Raw genomic sequence first — 27659 nt, 5'->3', positions numbered from 1 at the left:
GGACCCAGTTTTGAGGCCAAAGGACCAGTGACTCAACCTTAAAGATGAGAACGCCCCTTCCCCGTTGGGCATCCCTCCCACCTGCCCACCCACACACTTTGTCCCCTAAGCTCTCGAAGCCACGCCTTTTCCGGCCTTGGCCCCACCCCTTCCTCCGGAGAAGCCCCGCCTTCTGGGCGCAATGCCCGCTGGGTCCTCGGGCACGTACCACCGGCGTCCCTGTGAGGGTGACGGGTCGGTGCCACCGGTTTGGCGCCGGCCTGTCTCAGCGCCCCTCAGCTTGAGCTCGGTCCCCAAGTGTGGGGCCCCGGGGCTCCCAGAGAGGCCTTCCGGGCACTTTGAGGGTTTCCCGCGGCCGCCGTCCCTGTGCGCGTCCCCGCCGGACTCGGCCAGTGGCGCGGTCCGGGGCGGGGCCTGCGGCGGCCGAGGGACGCGCCGCAGGTGAGCCGCGCGCACGGGGAGCGGGCCGGGCCGGGGCAGCGGGCCGGGAGGAGTCCGGACCGAGGACCAGGGATCCGGGGGCAACCTGGGGCCGGTTGGACGGCAGCCGCCGCCTCGTGCCTCCTCTGGGTTCTTCGGCCGGCCGGGGCCGCGGCGGCTCCCTCAGCGAGGGCTCCCTCCCCAGGGAGCTGGCCTCACCGGGGACGGACAGACAGACCCACTCCCGACTGCGACAGAGTCCCTGCCCACCCCAGCCTCCCGAGAGCGCGCGCCCTGACTGCATGACCGAGGGGCTCCCGGTCCCCTCGGCAGGACTCGCAGGTGCACGTCCCGGCCCGGGAGGGACTGAGAGTGGATGGAGCGCCTCCCCCTCCCCGCGCTACTAGCTGCGAGGTTGTAGGATGCAGACGCACTGACCCCGGGAGAGACGCTCTGCCCCCATGCGCGTGCCTGTCGCCAGAACGCGCACACATACCCCTAACGGGCCCACGCGCTGTCCGGGTGAGCATCAAGCTGCTCCCCTCCCACCAGAGTTCAAGGTTGGCAGGCTCTGAGCTCCTAAGGCCCCTTTCCAGCCCGGGAGAGCCGAACTCAGGGCCTTGCTTGCCCCTGACCACCTCCCAGTACCACCCAGGCTGAGGTTTTGCATCCACCCTGGCATGCGGTCTTTCAGCGCCTGGCCCAAGCAGACACGGGGGCTGCCTGTGGCTAGGGTGGGTGGCACCTGGCCCTCACGTTTTCTTTGCAGGAATCTCCAGCCTCACCATGGACCCAGAGTGCTCCCAACTCCTCCCGGCTCTCTGTGCTGTTCTGGCAGACCCCAGGCAGCCCATGGCAGATGACACCTGTTTGGAGAAGTTGCTGGACTGGTTTAAAACAATAACTGAAGCTGGTAAGGGGGAGGGTGCTGCTGCTGACTGTCTTCCGGAGGCCAGAGGGTGCGTGGGACTCCCCTGTGCAGGGGGAAGGGGTGACCCCCTGGTTCCTTTCCTTCACATCCTAGAAAGTCCCCCTGGCTAGTTGGGAACACATCAAGCTCAAGCCTGAGGGAATGAGCAGGGGAGAGCTTGGTCTTGACGTTCTTATCTGCTTCCAGCCCTGATTCAGGCCTCCTTTTGTTCAGTTCACACTGGATGGCTGTAGAGGAACTTATTTTGTTGTTACTGTTGCATTTATTCATTTGTTTCAAGAAATCACTTTTTGTTATTACGAAACTAATACGTATTCTTTAGATAAATCTTGAACAACACAAAGGAGTAAAGAGGAGAATTAAACCACCATCAACTTTTTAATTTCTTCTCAGCCCTTTTTCCTAACACATAAAGCTGCGTTTTTCTTTCTTTTTTAAAATTTTATTTATTGGGGGGGAACACTCGTGCAAGTGGGGGGAGGGGCAGAGAGAATCTGAGCAGACTCCCCACTGAGCGTGGAGCCCCACTAGGGGCTTGATCCCACAACCCTCAGATCATGACCTGAGCTGAAATCAAGAGTCAGACGATTAACTGACTGAGCCACTCAGGCGCCCCAGAGCTGCGTTTGTCTTATAAAGATGAAGTCACACCATAAATATATCATGGTGTCTTGCTTTTTCTCTGTTACTATTATGGTGGGAGTTTTCTCTGTAGAATATGTTGATTTTATCGATTCTGTGCTGTGTGAATGGACTGTAATTTATGTAATCACACCTGTATTATTAGACGTCTGTGTTTCTGACGTTCCTTAGTATAAATAACGTTGGCTTCCTATGTAAGTCTTTTCACGTAGACAATCGATTTCTTGGCTGGTAGTGACCTTAGGATAGAGCCCATGTCATTAATTTCTGCTGTTAGTTCATTTGGTTTATCCTGCTCTTTTCCTCTCCTTTGAGTTGAACATCTTAGTCTCTCTTTAATACACACAAGTAGGCTGCACACTTCTCTGGAAGCTGTGTCCTGCACGTTTTACTTTGAGGTACTTTTGTCATTTGTTTTCAGATATTTCATACTCTTCATTGTGATTTTTTTCTCCTTCACGCACAAGCGATTTAGAGGGGTATCTTTTAGATTCACAATGTGGGGTTTTCGTGTCTTACTATCATTGATTTTAACTTGTTTTATCGGATTTAGAGAATATGTATATTTTGATTTCCTTGTACCCGTCAAGGTTTTTACTGTGGCAGAATGTGCAATTTTTTACAGATGTTCTGTAGGTGTTAATACCTGCTGCGTTTCTGGTATTTGTAGAGTTCTCAGTTGTGGCCTGGTTTGTAGTCAAATTTTTAAAAATTACTTTTAGACAGGTTTTTTTGAGACATAACATACATACCAGGGAATTGACCCGAAGTGTACAATTGGTTGGTTTTCAGTGAGTTCACACACAGGGCAGTACAAGCATGCCACAGTGTGATTTTGCAGCGTGGTCCTCCCTATAAAGGAAGCGGGGTGCCGCCCGCAGTTCACCTGTCCCCCGGCCAGCCTGTATTCCGTCGGCCGCAGCGCTCTGCACAGTGCAGGCCTGCGGTGTCCTTACTCATCGGTTTGCTGGATTGTTTTTGAGATGGGAAGACCCTACCCTGGGATTGTGGATTCAGCAATTTTTCTTTGAAGTTCCGTTTTGTGTTTTCATTTACAAATCTTGAAGCTAGTTAGGTCCATGTAGGCGTAGACCGTTCCACCTTTGCACAGCGACTTTCTTCCGAAAGCACCAATGATGCTTTTTGCTTTCAAGTCCGGTTTGTTGGCTGTTCCTCTTGCTGCAGCCGCTCTTCAAAGGCGGGAAGCTGCGCGCTGCACCCTCACCGCTGTGCTCCCAGTCCTTCTGTGCTGTCCTGCTTCCTCAGTTCTGGCTTGTTCTCAATTTAGTATGAGCAGCTCTCGAACAGACTATCTGTCGAGCTTACTGTTCTATTCGAACCTATGTTCTTTAGTATTTTTTTTCAGAACTTCCCATGCCTTGTGTTTGTTCCTTTTTCCTCCTTTTCTGCCCTCCATTGGATTGATAAAGCTTTTGTTTCTAAAATTTTTTCCTTTTCTGGTTTTGAAGTTATGCATTCCACTTATGTTCTTTAGTGGTTACCTCCACACAAACTGGATTTTAAAAGTCAAAGTTAAAAAAAAAAGTCAAAAGTTAACTAGGATCTCTATCCGTTCCACCAGCAGGAGGATCTCATGGCACTTTAACTCCAGCCCAGCACAGTTTTCATGTTATTATTGTCTAGAATTTTGACTGTATCTGTTTTTGTTTTTTTTTTTTAAGATTTTTATTTATTCATTTGAGACAGAGAGATACAAAGAGAGAGCACAAGCAGGGAGAAGGAGAAGCAGACTCCCCACTGAGCCAGGAGCCCGACATGGGCTCGATCCCAGGACCTGGAGATCATGACCTGGGCCGAAGGCAGACGCTTAACCGTCTGAGCCACCGAGGCGCCCCTCTTGTTTTAAAACCCATCAAAACTTGTTTAATTTTTAAAGTTGGTGCTTTTTTAGATTCACCGACGTGTTTCTTGGTTTCTCAGATTCATGCTTCTCTCTTCTTCATGCTGTTCTTTTTCCTTCTCACTGAACCACATCTATTGGTGGTTGTGTCCACAAGGGCCTCTCAGTGGGAAACTCTCCCAGCCTGTGCCCCGCATTTCCCTTTGCCCACCTGGGTGCCTTTGAACTCTGGCGTTGAGGAGTATAGACATCTCCAGTACCACGTCTGGAAAAGGATGGCTGTTGCATTCTACTTCCTTGCGTGTAGTATTCTCAGTGTAAGAAAAAGCATCCACTTGAGAGGTTAAGTGGTCTCCTGCTTTAATTTGCATTTCTTTTGTTGTAGTCAGCAGCAACAGAAGGCCTTTTCCCATTTGCTGGACCCTTGTGTTTCCTGTCCTGACCTTTACCTGATGTGGAGGTGATGCCGGTTTGTGCCCTCCCATTGAGTTCAGGTCGTGACTCCTTTGTTGTTGTTGCAAATATTTTCTTCCAGTGAGATTGCTAAATTTAACAGTGGGAGAGAAAGAGGTCTGGGAATTGCCAGAAGAATGGTCCTTTAGGGGGAGGCCTGGCTGGCTCAGTTGGAAGAGTGTGCGACTCTTGATTTCAGGGTTGTGAGTTCGAGCCCCATGTTGAGTTAGAGATGACTTAAATAAATAAAACTTGAAGGGGTGGAGCACCTGGGTGGTATAGTTGGTTAAGCGTCCGACTCTTCATTTTGGTTCAGGTCATGATCTCAGGGTCGTGGGATCAAGCAGTTAGGCTCCATGCTCAGAGGGGAGTGTGCTTGGCCTTCTCTCTCTCCCTCTGCTTCCCCCCCCAGCCATGCATGCATGTGTCTCTCTCTCAAATAAATAAATAAATCTTTAAAAACAAAAAAGAATGGTCTTTTAGGGCAAGCTGCATCACTGTGCCCCAGTAACCCCCCTCCCTGTCTGGGCCTGCCCCCAGGGTCCAGTCTCCTGTTGTTGCAGGAGAACCCCTGCCTGGTGGAGCTGCTGTGCCACATGCTGAAACCCCAGGACCTGAGTTCCAGAGTCCTCTCCTTCTCACTTCGCCTTACGGGGGTGCTGGCAGCCCAGGAAGATTGCTTCCAGTATCTTCAGGTGAGCCTGGGTCCTCCCACCTGAGTGCCCTGCCGAGAAGTACATGGCTCACTTCTCTGCAGGTGCACAAGACAGTGGCGGCCTCCGTGGCCCCTCGGTCTCTGAAATGCGCTGCCCCGTGTCGTGACTTGTACCACCAGCTTTTTATTCCTGAGCGTGATCCTTCTGTGAAAAACTGGCCAGGAGTGATGTTGGAGTAAAAGGGTCAGATTTTTGGAATCAGAGCTGGGGTTGACTCAGCCCTCCGAGCCTTGGTTTCTCCCTGTGACAGGAGAGTTGTGTGTGTCACATGGAACCGTCACAAGGGTTAAGCAAGACCGTTGGTTTCACAGTCGGTCCTGTTGGATGAATGAACGAGTGACTCAAGAGAATTTCTCCGTAGTACTAAGGCATGGAGCTTGGAGAGCCCCCCCAGAGCCGTGCGTCTTACAGCTTTGCACACCCATGCACGGGCACAGCTGGGTTGGTTAGGCGATGCCCGATGGGAGCATGTCTGGCCCTGCGATGGCATCTCTTGGCACCTCTCGGAGCCTCACCAGCTCTCGGGAAGGCACATCAACTGTCTCGGACCCAGTGTGCGCAGGGCCCTGGGAAGGCCATGCTGTGATGCAGTCACTTGAAGAGAGGACAGTAGTGGGGAGGGATGTGTCCTCTCAGTAGCTTTGGAATGCTGTTCGTGGACACTCCTCAGTCCGGCAGTGCACATGCCCCAGAGGCGCAGCCCAGCACAGCTTGCTGTGGACCGACTTTCCAGGATGTTCTCTGGCAGCTCGCTACACCAAAGTGTGTTTTGGGGCCTAAGTTTGTGCTTGCTGTTCTCACGTGATACACATACTCATGCCCGGGTACCCGTGGTACCTTGTGGTTTGTAAAGCTCTTCAGGGTTTGCAGAATCACTTTGATTTTATCCTGGTGGCCGTGGCCAGTTAGCAGACCAGCGGTCTTCATTTCGCAGATGAGGAAACAGGGGAGGCCTAACGTAGGAGGCCCGCAGAAGTGGCAGCGCTCACACTAGACCTGCAAGAGTCTGCCGCTGGCTGCCTGCGGGGCCCAGGGGCCCGGGCCAGGGATGGGCTCTCAGCTGCAAAGAGGGGCTGCTGTCCCTTCCCCTGCTGTCCCCTCCCCGGGGCCCGCAGCGCTGGGTGGCCTTCTGTTCCCTTCCCAGCTACCCCTGCACAGACTCCTGGGAGGTCTCCCAGCCCCATGGGCCCTTCAGGCACAGCTGTCCTGCAGCCTCAGTGTCTAGGCAGGGGATGTGCAGGTGGACTGAGCAAGGCAGGGGCTGAGCCTCTGTCCCCGCCCTGTTGGCGAGGGGCTTTCACTTTGGGAGGGTCCCCCTTCGGTGACAGCGGCTCCCACAGGGGGCCTTCCCTGTGAGCCTCCGGCAGGGGCACCCTTCAGGGGCCCGTAGCCGCTGCAGACTTAGACTCCTATCCTGAGCAGTCAGAGTCTGTCTCCGAGGTCTCGCTGTCCCTGGTCCTGGAGTCTGAGACAATCAGAGGGGCCCCTTGCCCCTTGAGGGTCGGGCCGTAGCCGAACAGGATGCCCTGTGGCCTGGCAGGGGCACGACATAGGCTCTGACCGCCCTTGCTGCGGTGCAGATGGGCCCGGAGCGATGGCTGCACCAGCTGCAGCAACCTCGGTAAGAGGCAGCGTCGGGTTTCCCACACGCCGTGTTGAAACCCAGTCGTGAACGAGAATCTTACACCCCGGCAGGAAGCGTAGGACAAGGCACGATCGGACCGTGGGTGTCCCTAAGCCAGTGGAGCTTGAGTGGGGAGTTAGCCACTGCCGGCTGGGGTGGGGGGCCCGCAGCCGGGTTGTAAAGGGTTCGAACAGGTGCGAGGAGTAGGGTGGCCGGACACAGGTGTGCTGGGGTGTCCAGAGTGGGGGATACCCGGAGGAGGGTGGGTGCCCTGGTGGACCCCACAGGCCCAGCTCAGGAGTTCAGTAGGCTGTGGAGACCATCGGGGTCCTGGAGCACAATGTCCTGGTCAGAGGTGGACTTTTGGGGGTGAAACTCCTGGTACTGTTTTGGGGGAGGATTTCTGAAGTAAACTAACGGGATTGATGAACTTTTATTTAAACCCAGTTCTTCTCCCAAAGGTGCCCCCTGGCAGGCAGACGTGGCCGTGCCGGGGGCCTCTGGGGCCGGCACTGGTTGTCACCTGGCACTTCCCAGAAGCGCAGCTGCCTGTGGGCTCCTCGTGTTGGCAGCGAGTGAGAAAGTCCCAGAGAAGTGCCTTAACGCTTGAACAACAGAAAAACCGTCTCTGATCCGCCCGTCTCCTGGGAATGGGCCCAGCTCACACTTCCTTCTCTGCTTCCCAGCAGGGGGAGTTGCTGCCCAAGCTCTTTGGGGAGGCAGGACCCCTAGGAGGAGCCGCCTGGACCTCCCCCGCCGTGCGCAGCGGCTGGATCCAGGGTCTCCGCTCCCTGGCGCAGCACCCCAGTGCCCTGCACTTCCTGGCCCACTGCGGTGAGTGCCCCTGCCTGCTGCGCCCTCGGCCTGTGGCCTTGCCGCATCTGTGGGGACCCCGGGGACATCATGGCACCTTGCTAGCCATGTCTGCGCGTCTGAAAGTGGGTGTAACGTCACGGGGCTGCTGTGAGGAGCACATGGGGGAGCAGGGTGGGGCGGGGCTCGAGGTCACTGCAGTGTCCTTGGCTCACAGGGCAGATCCAGCAGTGGGGGTGACTTTGAAATTAATTAGGATCAGAAGTCTCCTTGCAAGGGTCTAACGCTGCCACCCTTGGAGCTTTCCCGTGCGGATTGCCCAATCTCTGAACAGAGGGGAGGCGGGGGCCCTAGCGGCGCCCGCTCCAAAGTCTGGCCGTGAGAGCCGCTCAGTGGTTTTAGCATCTCTGCCCCCTCCCTCGGATTCTGTCCCAGCTGAAGCCCGTTTTCTTCTCTCCCTGCCCTGTCCCCTACCCCAGGTGCTGTTGACACCATCTTCTCCCTGCAGGAAGATTCCAGCCTGTTTGTGGCCTCGGCAGCCGGGCAGCTCCTGGTGCACATCCTGGGCTTGTCTATGCAAGGCCCAGCCGGGGGGCCCCCCAGCCTGCAGGCTGGTGATTGGCCGGCGTGTGCCCAGAAGATCGTGGGTCACATCGAAGAGTCCCTGCGTGCCACGGCTACCCCACAGATCACACAGGCTCTAAATGTCCTGACCACCACATTCGGGCACTACCACGACCCTTGGACACAAGTTCTGTGGGTGCAGCTGAGTCCGCTCGTGGCTGGTCTGCTGGAGAAAGACCCCGTCCCAGCTGCACACTCGCTCGTGGATCTTCTCCTCAGCGTGGCCCGGTTAGTTCCTCTGGGGTGCAGCCGGGAGTGGGCAGGAGTTGGGGGTGCTGTTTCCCTTGGGAAGTCTTAAGGTAGCTGTTAGATCTGGGGCCACATCTCGTGGGCTCCCCCAGGGCACCGCCAGGGGCAGGGGAATGCCAGAGGGGGTCTGAAAGCCCGCACACCTAGGAAGGACTCCGTCTCAGTGGGACATACCCAGTCCAGGGCTGTGGCATTCGGGCACTACACGGGCTTTGGTGGGCAGGACAGAGAACTGACTTTCTTTCTGGGCTTCTCTGCAGCTCTCCTGGGCTGAGTTCTTCCAGCTGCGGCCTATGGGAGACTCTGGCTCAGACTCTGAGCCATCTGAGCCCCACCCAAGCAGGGCCGTTGGCGTTAGGGATCCTGAAACTGCAGGACTGGTAAGGATTGGGGCTTATGTCGTGTGAGGACAGGCAGAGAGGTCTCGGGCATGGCCCTCGTGGTCAGGGAGCTTTCGGGGAGCTCCTGAAACCAGAGAAGAGTCAGGGGCGGCCATCAGGGTTGTGGCTGGGCCATACTCCGGTTATTGCCAAGGCCTTGCTGGAGGCTGTGGCTTCCACGTGCTGTAGAGACAGAATAACGTTTTCAAACAAAAGCTTTGTAGGCTCCCCAAAGAGAAAACAGACTCGGGGCTGCTTCGCTCAGAGCAGGGCTAGATTTGTACCCAGGATCCGCTCGCTCAGCTGCCCTCTTCCCTCCTCCCCAGTGGCCTTAGCATGCACATCCCTGGGGTGGATTCTAGGAGCCCTGGGATGATAGAGGGGGACCTAGTAGGCAGGAGTGGCCAGATAGCTTCCCGCAGGGAGAGGGAAGGATGCATGGGTCCAAAAAGATGGGAAGAACGAGGGCGTCTCTCCAGGGTTCTGGGCAGATGAGACATGGTCATGTTGGCCCAGGTTGGGGGTGAAAGTCGCCACAGGACCCACTCCCCAGAGCGGGGCTGGGGGTACAGTGCAAGCCTAGCTCTGGGCTCCAGGCTCTCCAGATGTTCAGGGAGAGGTAGTGGCCTGACGGGGGAGGGCCGGGCAGCCGGCCTGAGGGAGAATGCTGTGCTAGCTTAGCCTCCCACCTGACCCTGAGCCCAAGAACACAGGAGATGAAGCCCCAGGAACACTCCCAGGAGGTGGGCCTCCCATCCCCCTGGCCCTCAGCAGGCACTGTCCACTGGAGCAGGTGTGGCCCATCCTTTGAGGGGCTGTTCCTGGGGCCTGGGGAGGTGCTTTCTAGCAGCTTCCGTGGAGTCCCCTGCTGGCGGCCTGCGTGATGGTGGCCTGAGTGCTGGTCACAGTGCTTGCAAGGAAGTTGTTTCTCAAGAGGGTGTCTGGATCACCAGCGCTGGCCTCTTTGCCCCAGACTTGCTGGGGATGTTAGGGGGTCAGCCGGCTCAGCCCAGGGTCGGGAAGCGGCACTCACTGTGTCCTCTGTGCTTAGTCCACAGGCACTGAGGGCCCAGGCCTTTGCTGTCCTCCTCCAGCCTCTGGCCTGTGTCCTTAAAGCCATGGCTCAGGACCCCGGATCCTCTGGTATGCTGCTTCCTAAGGGTGGGCAGGTGCAGGAGGGCAGGCCACTGGGGTCCGGGGCGTGTCCTTGGTGTTGGGGCAGGTCAGTGGGCAGCAGGGTACCCAGCTCGCCGCCCCCGCTGAGAGTGCAGGGGCCTGGGTGGGGGCTGTTGTCACAGGCCTGACTGCTCCTCATCTTGCGTCCCTACCGTGGGATGAATGGGGCAGCATCACCCCCGGTGGGCGTCATCCAGGTGGCCCCAGTACCTGGGTGGTTACGTGGGCCTGCACCACATGGTGGTTCCCGACCCAGAACAGGCACACCGGCTGTCCCCCTGGATGCGTCTAGATTCTGTGACCAGGGTGATGGGGGGGTTGGCCTCCCCTGCTGTGACTCATCTTGCTTCAGCCTCGCGGTGTGCCGAGGATTAGTGAAGGGGACCCACGTGTACCTAGTAGCCCCGTGTTGAGCGTAGGGACCAGTGTCCTGAGCAGCGGGACTGGCCCAGGAACGGGCTGTGGGGAGAGCTGGGCTCCACGGCTCAGGAGCCCCGCAGACAGGTTCAGAGAGCCCAGCTCCGGCCAGCTGTGTCACCGTGGGTGCGTCACCCGCTGGGAGCCTCCGGTCCTGGTGTCCGGCGTGCGGCGTGCGGGAGGCGCCCGCTGACTGGGTGCGGCCTCTGGCTTGGCCTGCAGGTGTGCCGGACGGTACCGTGGGCGACTCCATGACGGCGGGCACGCCCCTCCCCTCCAAGGCGGCCTGCGTGGGGCTCCTGTGCCGGAGCCTGGCCCACCTGGAGCTGCTGCTGCCCCTGGTGAGTGCGGCCCGGGTCTGAGTCCGCAGCGGCAGGGGGACCTGGGGCCTGCGCTGACCGCCCCCTCTTCCCCAGCCCCAGCGCCCCTGCCCCTGGCCTCAGGCGCCCCTGCTGGGGGCCGCAGTGACCCTGCTGCAGCTGTGCGGGGGCTCAGCAAGGCCGGCCTGCGACATGGGGCGCCACCTCTGCACGCTCCTGCTGGGCTGCGTGCGGGTCCAGCGGGCGGCCCTCGATTTCCTGGGGGCGCTGTCGGACGGGACAGGTAAGGCAGAGGGCCCCGCAGGCCCCGCTTGCCTGCTGCGCCGGGGCCGCTGTCCTCTGCGCGTCCTCTCTGGGGCGGGGCTAGGACTCGGCTGGCCGGTGCGTTCCGTCCCCTGCTTTCCTTGGATTGACGCGCTCTTGTGCTGGGGAGGCCCCTGGAGGGGAAGGCTGGGTGCTTCCTCCATGTCTGTCTCAGGCCCCCGAGAGCTGGTGACGCAGGTGTTCGCTGTCCTTCTGGAGTATCTCAGGAGCCCAGACTCCAGCCCCACGGTACAGGCACGGGGTGCAGGGGGAGGGAGGGGACGAGGGGGGAGACGTGTGGGGAAGACCCTGTAGGCCTCTAGAACAGGGCCTTCTGCGGGACCAGAGTTGCTTCTTTTTTTTTAGATTTATTTCGATAGAGAGCAGGGGGAGGGCAGAGGTGGAGGGAGAGAGTTTCAAGCAGACTCTGTGCTGAGCGCAGAGCCCGATGCGGGGGGCTCCATCACGACCCTGAGATCATGGCCTGAGCCGAAACCAAGAGTCAGACGCTTAGCCGACCGAGCCACCCAGGCGCCCCCAGACTCTCTTCCTACAGTGAGGGGCAGGTGGCAGCTTGGGGTTTGACCCAGGGCCTAGTGGTGGTGAGGCCTGAGCGCCAGGGGAGCTGAGCCATGGAGAGCAGGGAATTCTCTAGGAGAGTGGGGACTGGAGCCCCATGGGCCCTGCATTTGGGATCCAAACTCCTCGTCAGCGTTTTCTGCAAACACGCTCCTCGTCATGGCCGCGTGGTGGCTGGGCTCTGGTGGGTGCAGGGTGAATGCCCCCTGCCATCGAGCAGGCGGTTAGAGGTTGGCACAGCAGGCCTGGTGGCTTCCCGCGCCTTTGAGGAAAGGGGGCCTGGAGAGTGTCCAGTGGTGGGGTTCCTGACAGGAGCTGTCCCCTTCTCCTGTCTCGTGACCCGGGATGTCAGCTCTGCCGCTGCCTGGTGCTTCTGCCTCCCAAAAACGAAACCTGGGGCTGCCTGCTCCCTGCCCCCGGGGCCCCATCTGTGTCACAGAGAGCAGGGACAGGAGCACCGGGTGGCGGACAGGGGCAGGCAGGCCAGCTCCCCCTCACTGCTCCTGGCCCTGCAGCCCTGCTTTGCCTGCTCCAGGTTCTGAAGAAGGCCTTCCAGGCCACATTCAGGTGGCTCCTGAGCTCACCCAAGACCCCCGGCTGCTGGGATCTGGATCCCCATGCCCTGCTGTTCCTGAGAGGTAATCCGGGCCCTTCCCAGCTAAACCGAGGGAGTCACAGGGGTGAGCAGTTGGGAGCAGGGCGGGCCTGGCCTGGGCTCCTCTGAGCTGCCCCTCCTGCCCCAGACCTGCTCCCTGTGCTGCAGAAGCGTCTTTGCAGCCCCTGCTGGGAGGTGAGGGACTCCAGCCTCGAGTTTCTGACCCAGATGGCCAGACACTGGGGAGGTGAGTGCTGGGCGGGAGGGGGCCTGGCCTCGGCACACCGGTTGTCTCTTGGTGGCTTTGGGAAGCAGACCACCAAGGCTGCCCTTGGAGAAGCGAGGGAGGAGGCTGCGGGCTCCGGCCTTGGTCACAGCCGGTTGTGGCCGCTTGGACCCCCAGGGCAGGCCGGCTTCAGACACGCGCTCCTCGCTTCGGAGGTGCCCAAGCTCACCGAGCAGCTCCTACGAGATCCTGAGAGTTATGTCCGTGCCAGCGCAGTGACTGCCATGGGGCAGCTCTCCAGCCAGGGGTTGTGTTTCCCCCCCGCCGGCCCTGAGCACCACGGGGGCCAGCAGGTAGGAGCCGGTGGGGCTCCAGGTAGCCCACACCTGGCGGTCGTCTAGATGCCCAGGGCCTAGTGGGTTGGCCACCCAGGGTCAGGCGCTCTGGGGCCAGGGTTCTGTCAGGGATGTTCCCTGAATCCCTGGCTCTTCTTCCAAGCACCCCTGTCATTTGGATGTGGTCACCCCTGTTTGATGCATGAGCAAATAGAGGGCTGAGGGGAAAAGCAGGCTTTGCCCCAGATCTGCGTGGCAGGGGATTCTCTTTGGGGCGGGGGTTCTGTGCCCGTCAGCCCTGCCTGCCCCTCTTGCCTCCCACCGCCTCTCTCTCTGTCCTCCAGAAGAGCCTGCTCGTGGAACTTCTGCACATCCTCTCCACAGACTCGGAGGGATTCCCGCGGAGGGCCGTCATGCAGGTCTTCACCCAGTGGCTGAGGGACAGCCATGCCGACGTGGCAGGGGACACGGAACAGTTTGTGGCTGGGGTGCTCCAGGTAGCCAGCCAGGATCTGGACTGGGAGGTCCGGGCCCAGGGCCTGGAGCTGGCGCTGGTGTTCCTGGAGCAGACGCTGGGCCAGCCCCGTTCCCACTGTCCCCATGCTGTGACCCCGCCCGTGGAGGCCCCCGTCGGCCCGCTGGCCCAGGCCCTGCAGCCGCTCTGCCGAGTGCGGCTCTTTGACTTCGCCTTTCGTGCCTTGTTTGACTGTGACCGACCCGTGGCTCAGAAGTCCTGTGATCTTCTCCTCTTCCTGAGGGCTAAGACGGCTTCCTCCAGCGGCCTGCAGGAGTCCCGGAGCAGCCCCGATGTGGCCTCCGTGGAGGCCGCCCTGCAGAGGTGGCAGGCGGGCGATCAGGCCCAGCCCCTGGGGGACCTGGAGCCCGAGGTCGTGCTGGCCGTGCTGAGGTCTCTGGACCTGGAGGGCCTTCGGGGGGCTCTGGCCGAGAGCAGCGACCATGTGGAGAAGAGCCCTCAGTCGCTCCTGCAGGACATGCTGGCCACGGTGGGCGTCCTGGGGGAGAACGAGGCCGACTGCTACTGAGGCAGCCCACTGGCGACGTGCCCGGGCCCCCCTCCCCTGTGCCACATCCCTGCCTTGGGACCCTGTTGTCCTGAGAGCTCTGGCCGGCCGGGCAACACGAGGGACCTTTTGGGGAGACCGGGACCAGGTGGGACCAACCAGGTTGACAAGTCCGTCTTGATGTAAGATGAAAGAAGTGGCTTATTTTTTACTCAAAATAAATGGCGTTTGGCAGTGCCGCTGAGTTAACCTGTGTTCTCACTGCCGCGATGGTAGGTCCCGGGCCCAGTGGGGCTTTGGAGAAGCATCTGAGGAGGGATTTCTCTGCTGGACAGCCATGTGCTTTGCGGGTATGTGTTGGGGGGGTCTCGACCCCCTGTGCCCCCGGGATGCCCAGACGTCAGAGAGAGAGGAGCTTGGGCTGGAGAGTGGCCCTGGATTGTAGCCCCTGGTGATGGTGACCCTGGGTTGGACCAAGGCCAGGTCTCCGGCCTCTGAAGCCCCAGGATCACCATACACTCGTAGTGACTGAAAGCCTGCTGTCTCAGCCGACCAGGCAGGAGAGCTGCCGGGGGTAACGTCGGAGGGAGTCGGGGCCCGGGTCAGTGCCCAGGCGGCCGCACGGCTGCACCAGGGCCAGCTCTGCCGTCCCCGGGCCGTGGGACTCTGGTCACGTCGCTCCCTCTTGGAACCTGTTTTCTCATCTGTGAAATGGAGGTTGTCCCCTTTGCCTCCCACAAGTAGGTGTCCTGGAGTTCTGAAGCAGCTGGTATGGTCAGAGAAGAAATCTCAAGAGAAATTTAGAAACATTTTTAACTAAATAAAAGTGAAAATACAATTTATGGAAGTTTGTGGGATTATGCAGTGCTCAGAGGGAAGAGTACAGCGTTAAGTGCAGAGATTAGGAGATGAGGAACATCTCAAATCAATAGGCTCTACCTTCGTTAACTAGAAAAAGAACAGATTAAATCTAAGGCAGAAAGAAAAGAATAGTAAAAACTGGAACTGAGATCACTGAAATTGAAAACAGGAAATGAGTGGAGAAAATCATCTAAGCCAAAAGCTGATTCTTTAGTGAGATCAGTAAGTAAGATTGATAAGCTGACTACAGAAAAGAGGATACAAATTATGAACCCCCTGAAATGAAAGTGGGGAGCTCACTACAGGCCCCACAGACACTGAAACCTCCAGGAATAATGATAAAACGGGTCCTGCGAGCAGGTTCAGGCCCACAGACTTGACCTAGATGAGATGGGCCAATCCCTTCAAAGACACAATCTGCCAAAACTCACACAGGAAGAAATAGGATTTCAATAGGCCTGTTTCTGTTAAGGAAATGGAGTCAATAATCCATAACTTCCGAAACGGAGCACGGGGCCCAGATGGGTGTGCTGGTGAGCTCTAGCCGCTCGAGGAGGCAATGAGCGCCCTCTGCCGCCTCTTCCAGAGTCCTCGTTCTGTGAGGCGTCGCCCGGACTCCCAAGTCAAAGATACTCCAGGAAAGCGCTTAGAGACCAGGATGCCGTGAACAGAGATGGTAGGCGACGTCAAAGCACTGGAAGGACGAATCCGGCGAGTAGAAAAAACGACACGGCCACACAGTGGGGTTCATCCCAGGTGTGCAAGGCTGGGTCAGCCATCCCGTCCACGGGCTGACGGAGAAAAAGCAGATGCGGAAAAAGCGTCTGATAAACCCTGTCCTGCCCTGTTCTCCCGCAGAGGTGAAGGCCCCACAGCCTCTGCCTACATCGCAGAGACTTCTGGGAGGAGAGAGGTGTGTGGGGGGAGACCTGCTCTGGGCAACTGCCGTGGGAAGCCGCTGGGGCTGTCCCGGTGCAGGCCCAGGGGATTCGGCCTGCCAGCCGCACCCGCGGTCACGTCCTGGCCCCACCACTCACTGGCTGCTGTGTCCGGGGCAGGTCCCCTGCCTCCACTGAGTTCTGTGTGGGCTGCACCGGGCAGTGGAGAGCTGACGGGGAGACGTGGTGTGTGGCTCACAAAGACGGCAGTTGATAAGTGTTAGCTTCTCGCTTTACTCCTTTGTCTTTAACTGCTGTGCCCCCGAGCTCGTGTGGATTGCCCTGCTCTCCTGCTCTGCCCACCTCCTTCCCCTGGCTTCACACACCACCCTCACGCTCCTGCCCAGACTTCTCTATGAGCCCTGGACCTGCATGCCCACTGCCCATGGGTCAGCCGCCCTGGGACGGGGCAAGGACACTGCACACATCATAACGCTTTCCTGCGTGCACTGCCTCTCTTGTGGGTTCCTGAGGCCACTTCGTCATGGGTCTCCTTCCCCGCCAGCCTTCCTCCAGTCCGTTCTCCCTGGCTGCCAGAGTGAGCTGTCTAAACCCGGTCATTGTCCCTTCCCTGCCTAGAACCTGCCGTGGCTCCCCATTGCCAGCAGGCTACACACAAGATCCTTTGGGCCAGGCGCCCATCAGCCTGTCCAGCAGGATCCCTTGCAGAGCCCTACCTTATTCTCCTGGAGAATCACTCACGGGAGACTATGTGAGTCACGGGCCGTGGCTAGATCTCTGGCCCTCTGTCAGTTTCAGCTTCAGCAGGCGGTCTGCAGCGGGCCCAGGAGCCTGCATGGATAGCCAGCACCGCAGGATAGCCCGGCGATGAACATCCCTGTTTGGGTTGTCCCTAAGATGTCGTCCTGTCCCCATCCTTCTTGGGGTACGCTGACACCAAGTGTAGGCTCTGAGCTGGCAGCCGCTTCTTCCAGCACGTGGGGGTCCACTGAGCATGCTCCACTGTCCCCGACTCCCGCTGCCGTGGCCAAGAGCTCACTGCCCACCTCACTGCAGTTCCTGAACGTAACCTGTCTTTTCTCTGCGGCTGCTCTTACCATTTGTCTCCTTGTCTTTGGGTTTCTGCAATTTTACTATTGTGCAGGTGAGGGGGTTTTTGTTGTTGTTGTCGTTTAATTCTTGGGATTCTTGAATCTGGATATTTTTCCATCAGCTCTGGCAGATTCTCACCCGTCCTTTCAGATGTTGTCCCTGCTCCGTGTTGTCTCACTTCTCCTAGAACGCCATAAATATCTGCGATTGTGCCGTTTGATTTCTCTGTGTTCCGTTCTATCTGTGCTTTTTGAAAATTTGTCATCACTTCGTATAGCTTCTGCCATGTGCTGGTACTTTCAGGCTTGCTCTGTATGTCTTAAACACAGCAAGCTGTTACTGTGTGGCCTGTGTCTACACTAGTCCTGGTGACACCAGCTGCTTATCAGGCACTTGAGAGGTCACGGCTGAAATATCGCGTTCCCTCACTGCTCACAGAGTGTTTCTCTGCAGGGCAGCTTTCCTCCCGGTGGTGAAAGGGGACCCGGGCACGTCTGTTCTGGTGCCTTATCATCAGCCCACGGCTCCTAAGGCCCCTGCGGATTTGGGTCCATGCTAGGCGTGCAAAAACGAGAGGAGAGCACGAAGGATCCAACAGGAGCGGCTTCGTGGGCAGGGCGCGGAAGGCACACGTCACTACGCACGTTCCCTGGCCCGGGCTTCAGTCCCATGGCCGTGCCCAACAGTGCCGCTCTCTGGGGGGTGCGGGGAGGCCGAGCATAGTGCGGGGAGAGTGACTGGGGCCAGCCAGCCAGGGTCTGCCACAATGTGTGACAGTCCCGGGATCCAAGTCTGTCTCGGTGCGTGCCGATGGCACCTCGTTCCCACCTGTTGTTGGCTGCTAGCCGTGTGCCCCCCCCCCCCCCCGGCTTTCCGACACCTGGAGGCCCAGGGTGAAGGGGAGCTCTCCAAGGGGGGAGCTCAGTGGAGACCAAGCCCAGCGCACGCTCAGGCTTGCACCTGGGAGCTGCGCCCCGCTGATGCGGCCCTCGGCCTGGAGGGGGCGCTGGGGCTTCTGAGGAACTGTGGTCCTTCTGCTGTTGGCGTCTCCCTGCACAGGGCCACTCTGGTGCGGCTCCCTGGTGTTCCCAGCAGGATCGGGGGGCAGGTGCAGCTCTGATCGTCCCCACCCGAAGAGCGTAGCCCTTCAGGTTTTCAGTTTAGGGTGAAGTGGGTCTTCGTGGGCAGAACTGGCTCTGACTCCTGCCCTCTGACCCCATGAGTGCCCGAACAGGCATTGGCAGGTATTGACAGATGCTTTCTGGACGGAAGGGTGCCAGCCAATCAGAATGGACGTTGGCTGGTATGTCCAATCAAGGTGCAGCAGCTGACCGCGAGCGCTGTTGCTATGCAGATTTCTCTACCCAGCGAGAGCAGGCTAGATTATCTGGGCCACCCATGTCACCGCAAACAGGGAGAGCGTGGGCCCTAACACCACCTGGAGGAGCACAGAAGTGCCCACGGGAGAGTGGGGAAATTGCATGCTCAGACACAAGCCCTCCGGGGGACTCAGCTCAGGGAAGGAGGGCGGATGCCCCGTGGGGCCGGAGCTCTGAGTCACAGTTCCCGCTGAACAGACTGAAAAATCACAGCATCTCCGACCCACAAACCCGTGGCTACCCAGGAAGTGTAAGGTTTCCACACAGGCGTCCACGGAGAGAAAACATAGAGAATGAAAGTTCTGATCCAGCCGGGCCCTGTGACCACCTGGGAGCTGGGACTAATAAAGCTGCCCTCTGTGTGCTGCCGGCTCCTGGGAGGCAGAGGTAGGCCTCACACACGAGTCTCCATCGCTAGCTTCTAGCACAGGGCTGGCGCATAGTAGGGCTGTGTACTGCCCACACACTCTGGTCTGGTCCTCAGCATCTGGGGGGGCTGGTGAGGGTGCTCAGCATGTGCTGACTGCGTGAGATTGGGTGGCTGGTGGCCAGGGCCCTTGGAAAAGTGTGTATCAGTTAGCTACTGCTGTGTAACAAATCCTTTCTAGCCAGTGACTTAAAACAACAGCATTTGGGTGCGTCTGAAAGATCTGGGGGGCCAGCCAGGCACTGCTGCTTCTCTGGGCTTGCCCTCCTGCATCTGGGCTCAGCTAGGGACTTGGCTGGGGGCTGGCTGTTCTGGGGAGGTCTCAGTGGGGAGGTCTCAGCGGGGATGGCCCTCTGTCCTCGCACCTGCCAGCAGGCCAGCCCGGGCTTGCTCTCATGCTGTGGCTCCAGCCCAGAGAGAACAGGCAGAGGCACACGCCTCCCCGGGGGCCTGAGCTCAGCACTGGTGTGCTGTCACCCCGGTCACCTTTTATCGGCCAGAGCAAGTCACGAGACAGGCTCAGATTCAAGGGCACACGGATGGTTCCGGGAGGGATGGAGAATTGGGGATGCCTTTGGTGTCGATCTTCTGCAGAGGGGGAGCCCCGAACCCTTGCCGCATTGAGCCAGCCTCCAAGAGCGGGGGAGGCTGGGCCTTGCTGCTCCCAGAGCTCCTAACCTGCCTGGGATGGGCCTTTGGTGGGCCAGTGGGGACAATAGTCCAGCCTCGGGACACGACCCCAAGTCCTTTGTGAGCCAGGCCCATGCCCAAGCAGGGCAGCCAGCACGGGAGTTTGTTGAATGACTGAATGACAGCTCCCGCAGTATGTAGCAAGAGGAAATCCTGAACTTCCTTCTCCAGGTGCAAGCCTAGTCCGGGGCTGGGGAGGGGGTGGTCTCTACTCAGGGGAGCACGCCCCCCGTGCCTGCCTGGGAGCCTGAGGGCGGAGACCCTGGGCCTCGTCCCCTCCATGGAGACTGTGTTCCCTGCACTCGTCTGTTCCTGTCAGAGCCAAGATGTGTCACCATGGAAACCGCCTGGCAAGCACGCCGGCAGGCAGAGGCGGCCAACAGCAGCTCGGGCGCCTGTTGCAGTGAGGGTGGCGGGACGGCATGAGCGAGCGAGCACGCCTGGCTGTGTGTGTGCGACCCGGGCGTGCGGGGGGGCCGTGGCCCGGGCGTGCGCTGTGCACGTGTGTGAATGGAGGCAGGTGTGCGGGCACGCGGGCGGGGCGTGTGCAGGGGTGGGGGCCGACATGCTGCGGTGCCATCACCGGTCTGAGCGCTCAGTAGGAGCCAGGCGTCGTGCTGCACGCGGGCGGGAACGCGATAGATGTGGCCGCAGCGCCCCGCCCGTAGCCATTCCGGGCCGAGGACAGCCGCTGAGCAGGTAGGTGCGTGTCAGGAGGGCTTCTGGGAAGAAGTCGCCGTCGGCTCAGCGTGGAGTGGGTGTCGTCCCAGCCAAGCGGGGACGGGCGCTCCGGGGGGAAGGCGCTGCCCGGCAAAGGCCTGGAGGTGGGCTGGGTGGGGAGAGCAGCAAGGAGTGGTGGCCGGAGCGCCTGGGGCCCTGCATGGGTGGCAAACCGGGTGGGGTTGCGGGATGCCTTCTGGGCAGAGGGACCCCGGAGGGTGAAAGAGGGTAGTGTCTGGGACGCACAGAGCCGGGTAAGTGTGGGACATGGCGGGCCGAGTGGCCACCTCAGGGGCTCCAGGGGAAGGCTGGGCTTTGAGAACAGGGGGAGTCCTTGAGAGGCTCGGTGGGGTGCAGGGCTTCATCCAGCTGTGGGTGTGTGGCTTGGAGGGGGACCTAAGCCGTCATAGAGGTGAGGCTGGACAGCCTGGCCAGGGCCGGGGGCCATCCGGAGATGGTCTGGAGGTTGACCAGAGGCTCCCTGGCGACGGTGGCGGTGAGGAGCGTCTACTGGGTTGGGAAGCGCTGGGGGAAGTGGGCACGGGGGGAAGGCTTGGGTGCGCACCTGAAGGTGAAGTGCGTGTGGCCCCCAGGGCTGCCCCAGGAACGCCCAGAACATGCTTGGAGCTCAGGGCTCAGGCCGGACCCCACGGCTGCCCGGGGCCCCAGTTCCGGCCCCTCCAGGCGGGGCGGGGTGTGCGGCACCCGGAAGAACGCAGCCCCGGGTGGGACTTCCTGGCACTCAGGGAGCACGCCCGTGTCCTTGGCACCCACCCCCAGCCACTGTAGCTCTGGGGCCGGGTTGCAGGTGTGGATGCAGCGGGAGCTCACGGCCTCGCCGGGAACGAGGGCCCTGCAGCAGGACCGCCTCTTTCCGCGGCCCTCCCTGCCCTGGCTGGTGGGAGATGCAGGCTGGGTACCTCAGGAAGGGCCCGTGACACCGGCTCTCCGCACCCCTGCAGCCTGGTTGTGTCGGGCTGATTCTGGCCCCGCTTGGGACCCCTCCCCCTCCCTGACTGAGCCCCTCCTCCGGGGCTTGCTTGGAGAAGCTTCTGGACCGTGGGGTCCGAGGACTCAGACCGGCCACAAAGCTGGCCCCCTCCCCCCAGGTAGGGCTCAGTGTGGCCAGACCTCCTCACGGGCCTGCCCAGAGCCGCCCACCCACCTGGGGTCTGCTCCCCCTGGACTTCGGGCCTCCCCAGGCCTCCCCTTCAGGGCGGGGGTGGGGGGCAGGCACACCTGCCAAGTAGGCTGGAGGACATCCCAAATCCTGACCGCGTGGCCTCACGTGGGCCCCCTGGCAAGTCACCAGACCCTAAACTTCCGAGGCACCGTGTCCAGCAGAGATGTGCGGAGCTGAGCGGTGTGTGCCCAGGCTGCCTCGGGGTCAGACGCCTTCCGGAGCATGGAGCATGGAGCATGGCCCATGTTCCTGCCCCATCAGCGCTGATGGCCCCCCAAGCTGCGCGAGGCTGCTGATTCTGGTTGGGGAGACGGGGCTGGTGGGGGAAGTGGCCCATCTGTCTGGAGCACCCCCCCACGCCCCCACTGTCACACTGGGCATGGGGCAGGCTCTGTCCTGGGAGCACCTGCCCTGCTCCGGGCCCCGAGGGTGGAGCTGTTAAGGCTGCTGGGGCCCAGACCAGGGGCTGTGTGGTCCCTGGAGCCCAGGGGGCCACCTCAGAGTCCAGGTGACCCTGACGGGGACCGATGTCGCCAGGGCATGGGGGCTGCCTTCCCCGGAGAGGGCGTGTGTTCCAGCCGCGTGCCCACCGGGTTTCTCTGTGTCTCTGAGAAGAGCGGGGACTCTCTCCGGTCCCCTGACCTCCCCAAACCAGGAGAGGCAAGAGGATGCGCCAGAGGGAGACAGACTCGGGCGGAGGGGACATTGGTCAGAGCAGTCCCCCCGGGCCCCCACTCCCCCTGCAGGCTTGGCCGAGCCCGTGGGGAGTGGTCCTCAGTGTGTGGCCCCAGCCAGCCTGGCTGCTCTCTGGGGGGCACAAGGGCTTTCTGAGCCTGCATCGGAGGGGATGCTAATCTGGAGCTCGGAGGGTGGCCCCCCGGGCTGGGCCCTTCTGGCAGCCCCAGCCTTGCTCGGCCCCTCACGCCCACCTGTCCCACCTCCAACCGCAGGGGCTTCTGTCCCGTCCCCCCCTCCATGCCTGAGAGGGCCCTCAGGCAGCCCCGAGCTGGAGGTGAGGGGCTGCGGTTCCGGGGGCTGGGAGTCCCTGGGCGCCCAGTGTGGGCTGGTATAGGGTGGGCGTTCAGGCGGGCGGTTCCAGGCTGGCAGGTGCGGGGGGGACGTTAGCTTCACTTTGCACTTCTCCAGCGAACTCAGCTCAGCTCCAGGAGCTGGGATGGGAGGCCTGGGGAAGCTGAGGCACGTGCAGGGAGGCCCTGAATCCATGTCCCGGCGCTATTCGAGCTGACCCCAAATCCCATAGGCCAGCGCGAGACCCTCCCACAGCCGGGGCCTGATGTTCAGACCTGAGCATCACCTGCTTCCCCGGCACTGCTCCCAGGTGACCTAGTGAAAGACATGGACGCCCCTGCTGGGGCCATCGGCCCCTTGCCTTTGTTCCAGGGCCCTTGACCACCCCCCGCCCCCCATGTAGCCCTGCTGCCCTTCTTGAGCCCTTCACCCCCCCCAAGGACGTTCCTTTCCCCCGAGGCCCCGCCCACTCCGACCTGCAGTCCCTCCGGCTGGCGGGAACCCTCCCTGCCCCAGAGCCCAGCGCCTCTCGTCCCCCTCACATAGCACAAGCTCTGCAGACCCGTCCTCGGCGCCTCCATCCTCCATCTCTGCAGCACTCTGTCCGCCTTCACCGTGCCTGGTGCCCTGGGACAGAAGGGCAGCCCAGAGGGGCCTAGCCTCCGGCCCCCCAGTGCCGCACCCGGCGCACGGCAGCTGTCTGAGCATTTGCTCAGAGGCTCTCGGGGAGGGTCCTTCCCGCCACCTTCAGCTCCTGCTGGCCACGGCATGTCGCGCTTGTGGTCAGACCCTCCACCTCAGCCTCCGGGGCCGCCTAGCCTTCTCTCCATGTCTTCTATGCTCTGTCACTGAGACAGACACCTGCCCCTCTGATCCAGGGTGATCTCATCTTGAAATTCTTACCTTAATTCCTCCTACAAAGACCCTTATTCCCAGTGAGATCCCACTCTGAGGCCGCAGATCGGTCTCTATCCAACCCCCTCCCAGGAAGCAGGTGCAGTGAGGTGAGGGAGCTTCCCCAGACCCCACATCTGCCCAGGCCAAAGGATGGCAGTGAGCATGGAGGTGGGAACGGTACCCTTTTGACCATGTGGCTGAAAAGACAGGGGACCCCCACGTCACTGCCCGTTTCTAGAATTGGCTCTAACGAGGTGACTTCACAGGCAAGGTCTGGGGTCTGAGGCCAATGTACCCCGGGGGGCAGCGCGGAGGCGGCCAGTGGGGAGGTGGGTGTCCACGGAGCAGCTCTTGGGTTCCCGGGTCTCTGACCCCCACAGGGAGAAACCGGACATCCTCTCTGCGCCGCATGTCCACTGTGTCGCCCCGTGAGCCAGACTCTGTGCGGATTTATCCCAAGGAGGAGAGAATCGGATAAGCGTGCCGCGGAGATGCGTGGAAATGAGATTAGAACAGATTATACACACGTAAAATAGTGAGGAAACTGGGGAAAAAAACACAGAACGTCCTGAACCAGGTGAATCATCCATGAAACACAACGCACACAAGGTGGGGACGCCCGTTGCTGGTTGTCGTCAGGGAAGGCGTTTCGCGTGCAGCCGCCCGCGGGACAGGACGTGTGGCATAAACCCCTGAAAAGTAGATTTAGACACGGAGAGAAAAACCATCTGCAGGACGTCGGGCAGAAAGTTGAGAGATGACCTCTCAACGGTCTTCTTTGTTTTCCTTCATTTTTCAGAATTTTCCAAATCTGCTACAATGGACGTTTGTTGTCACATCATTTCTTATGGTTTAAGCAACAAACTCCCATGATGACCAATCCCTCAGCCATCCGTGGGGGTACTTGTCTCTCCAGACGGGTGGGCGGCCGGGCTGGGAGGGCCTGGGAGGCCGGCGGTCCCGAGCAGGGCGACACTGGGCTCAAAGGGAGCCCTTACCATAGAGGTTTCTGGAAGGAAAAGGGCCGCTTGGGGGAGAAATTGGAGCCGGAGTGGTAAGGCCAGCCTTCAGACGGGGGCTCCTCTCTGCACACGGGGCCCGCTCCCTGCTCGGGGTTGCGGCGTGGGGGCCCTGGGCGGAGCAGGGTGCCGCTCTCACGGCCGCTGGCTGTGGGGGCCCATCGGCAGCCGGGATGCCCTGGATGCGGGAGAGAAGGTGGCCCTCGCTCGGGGTGTGTGCCTTGAGAATGGAGCCTGTCCCTCCCTCCCCCTGGCTGGCTCCCCCTGACACCAGCCCCAGCTAGGACCCCTGGGGAGGGGACAGAGGGACCTCATGGGAACGGGCGGCGGCCAGCAGGGCAGACCGCCGGGGAGGAGCACCTCGCCTCCCAGAGGTGTGTGGGGAAGCTTGTCCCCCAACTACAGGGGGCCAGGAGGCAGGAGGTTCTTCCCGGCCACCCAGCTGACCTCTGGGAGCCTGGGGTGCCTGCCCCGCCCCACCTCACCTGTTCCCTGTGCTTTCGGGGTCCCAAGCCAGAGCCCAGCGCCGTCGGGACTCAGAAGAGCGGCCGCTTGAATTGGTGGGTGTGTCTGGGCCCCCCCAAATGGGAGGACGGGCTGCCCTGCCCAGTGTACCCTGTGGGACCGCTCCCGTGCTTTCCTGGGGGACGGCACGCACGGGGCCGCACAACCAGACTCCGGTCTGGGACGTCCGTGTGCGGTCAGGAGGGACACTGATAACCTGGGGCTGTAGGGCTGGGGCAGGGCCTCCCCGGGAGGGGCACCAGGGAGGGAGCCCCGGGCTTCCAGGTCTCTCTTGGTTTGGGGAGCTCCAGGGGCACCACATTCACAGCCGGGAGAGGAGCGGGGTCCTGGGGGCCGTCTGGGGGCCCAGGCGTCCCCTGAAGCCAGAAGGGAACCTCACCGTGTGGGAATGTCATGCCAGGGCTGTCCCCAGGGTCCCTCCCCAGCTGTGCAGAGGCCTCCGCCACACCTCCAGTGTCCAGGCTGGGACGGCCTCTGAGCGCCGAGGGCAGAGCTGCTTCCGTAAGCGCCAGGAAAGCAGTCCTCCCCCGTCGTTAATGGGATGCCAGCATCTGGTGGGTTCTCGGCACGGTTGATGGGACCGTCGCCAGGGGGCGAGGGCACCTCCTGCCCCCACAGCCCAGACTCCAGCCCCGGCCCCTCCCCCAACATTCTCCCAGACCCCATTCTAGAACATTCTCCAGCTGCACTCCTGAGCTCCTATGGTCGCTCATTCCTCCGATCACACCACATACCCTGAAAGAACTGTAGGGGCCCCCGTTTGCCTGCCTGCCAGTTACCCTCAACCCTTACCACCACTCGATAGGACAGCTTCGTCCAGGGGAGGCCCCAGAAACCTGAGAGCCCAGCGTGGAGGCCTCCTCCCAGTCACCCTCCTGGATGCCCGCCTGGATGCCTCTCTCTGGGCCACCGCAGCGCCACCCCGCCCCCACCACAGTGCTCATCCCTGGTCTGTCCTGCACACGTGGCCATGAAGGCGTGCAGGGTGAGGGTGTCGGGAGAGGTGCGTGTCCACAGCACGCCGGCTTGTGGTCCAAACCCAGCGCCCCTCCCACCTCCGCTCACCGTGGCCAAGGCGTCCTAAACGGGCCTCAGACTTCGTACCCCCAGAACTCTGATTTTCTCCCGTTAGCAGTTCTCGTTGTGAGATCTGGCGCATTTGCGAAGGAATAACGAACCCCATCTTCCTAATCTGAGCGTGGAGCACGGCCCTGTGGACAAGCACGGGGAAGCTCCCAGGACTCCAGGCCAGGGTGGGGTGCTCCTTCCTGCTCAGAGGAGTGCTGACGGGTGGGTGCTGGGGGCCAGGCTGGAGCCCGGGAGGGGACAGGGTGGCTCGTGGCCAGAGTAAGGCCCAGTTCCCGAGGAGGTGGGCTGCCTTGGGAGCTTCTGCTGCACACACCCACCCATTCTGGGGATATCTTAGGGCTCCCCAGCCCGATGCTTCCGGGACAGGTGGCCTGAGGGCCGCTGAGGGTCAGCCAGGTGACATGGCCCCAAACCATGGGCTGCGTCCATGCCATGGGCATCCCAGGCTTGGGGGCGCCGAAGGGCCCGGACGGCTGGGCCGAGTCTTCACTCCCTCCCAGTCCGGCTCAGAGGTGGTGCCGACAGAGGTCGGAGGGAATGGGTGACCTCAGTTGGACACGAACGGAAGAGCTAGAGTCGGTTAAGCTTTTATTTGACCGTATAAAGTGTTTCTCCATCCAGCAAATACCGACCACCTGCTATGTCCCAGGCACTGATGCAGATTTCAGGGACAGACCGCTCGCGTCCCCGCGTGATTTATGACACAGAGAGAGGGAGGGAGGGATGGTGAGCAGGGAAACCGGGTTCAGCCTCACACAGTCGTATGAACTACAAACTGGACCGGGGTGAGCAGGGGAGCGCGGGAGGGGTCTGTGCACCGTGCACAGTCAGGGAGGCTCTGCAGGGCTGCATGAGCCAGAGCGCAGGCGCAAAGGCCACGTGGGGAAGAATGTTCAAGATGAGAACACAGAGACCCAGGAAGAAGACCACAGTGACCACGCCGATGACGTCTGGAGCTGCGTGAGGTCAGGACGGGGACCGGGGTTGGGGACGAGACGATGTGATGCACCTTTGGAACCACACGGACCTCGGTTTCCGTCTCCGTGACCACTTACGGGACCACTTACTCCCTGAGCCTCCATTTCCCCATCTGTAAAATGGGATGGCAGTGCTTCCTGCCCCGCTGGGTTGGCGTAAGCATCACCTGGGCTGACGGCATCATCCAGCCCCCAGCCCAGCGCCTGGAGGACCCGCGCCCCCGAGGGACATTCAGCGCGTCCTGTGCTGCTGCAGGGCATGCACGCACAGAGTTTCAAGGGACCGTCACAGAGGCCCCGTCTGGCCGGCGCTCTGCAGGCCAGAGCTGAGGCGCGGCCCCCACGCCCTGCCCTGTGGACCAGGACCTTTGGCGTCTCTGTCTTGCAGGTAAGGGAAGAGCTCAGATGGGAAAGGACTTTTCCTGGCCCGGTAGCCCAAGGAGCGAGTCCTCGGCAGCCCGGCGGGGCGGACGCTGCTCTAGAGACACTCAGTGAAGCTCGGGCAAGCGCCCATCCAGGGACAGAAGGGACCTCTCCTCCACCTGCGTCAAGACCTGCCCAGCCCCATGCGAGTGGCCCGTGGCCTCCCGGGAACCGCACGCCGAAACCCAGTTCCCGAGGGGGAGACGCGGCCCGTGGGAGTGGCGGGATCACGGCGCTGAGGATGACCCTCTCCCGGGGACACGCGGGGCCGGAGACCAGGGAGCCCTCCCTTCCCTGTCCAAGGACGAAGGGCACCTGGGCTTCAGGCGCGGGCCGGTCTCCAGGGAGTCATGGTGCTCACGCTCCCAACGTGAGCGCACGGTGTGTGCGCTCTCCACGCAGTGCCCCGGGGTGCAGCGAGCGGGGCTCCGCCACCCGGACCGGTCACTTTCCCTGCCTGCTCTCCAGTTTTTCGTCCGTATAATGGGGACAAAAGAGCTCAGGCTCATTGAGAGGCTGAAATGAGGGAATACGTGCAGAGCACTCAGTGCCCGGTACAGAAAAAGTCCTGAAAAATCATTCCATTCTTACAGGCGACCGCCAAATGAAGGGGGAGTCCCAGGGGGCGCGATGACAGAACTGAGTGTGTGTCATATGCTGGAGTTGTACCCCCACATTACTGGGGTACCTAATTCCTGAGTGTATGCTTACCTGCTTCACCTGAGGCCTTCCCTGGATAATGCGGGCTTACCTGCCTCACCTG

General features: G+C 60.8%; 1 protein-coding gene across 2 annotated transcripts; it reads left to right on the top strand.

Annotated features, from left to right (window-relative positions):
* Positions 1-433: 433 nt before the first annotated feature.
* On the top strand, positions 434-13917 carry BRAT1 (BRCA1 associated ATM activator 1). Of its 2 annotated transcripts, XM_021680136.2 has the most exons (14): positions 434-762; positions 1190-1333; positions 4848-5002; positions 7334-7481; positions 7940-8312; positions 8594-8713; positions 9765-9856; positions 10529-10647; positions 10723-10909; positions 11105-11178; positions 12044-12146; positions 12252-12350; positions 12507-12682; positions 13009-13917. In XM_021680136.2, the coding sequence occupies exons 1-14, from the start codon at positions 723-725 to the stop codon at positions 13705-13707; spliced, it is 2529 nt and encodes an 842-aa protein (XP_021535811.2). In that variant the 5' UTR covers positions 434-722; the 3' UTR covers positions 13708-13917. The 2 variants fall into 2 exon arrangements, with proteins under 2 accessions (XP_021535811.2, XP_021535812.2); XM_021680137.2 differs by lacking the exons at positions 8594-8713; positions 9765-9856 and having other exon boundaries at positions 12024-12146.
* The last annotated feature ends 13742 nt before the right edge of the window (positions 13918-27659 follow it).

Source organism: Neomonachus schauinslandi, chromosome 5 (genome assembly GCF_002201575.2).
Source record: "Neomonachus schauinslandi chromosome 5, ASM220157v2, whole genome shotgun sequence".
Taxonomy (NCBI): domain Eukaryota; kingdom Metazoa; phylum Chordata; class Mammalia; order Carnivora; family Phocidae; genus Neomonachus; species Neomonachus schauinslandi.
This window is presented reverse-complemented; position numbering and strand designations above follow the sequence as displayed.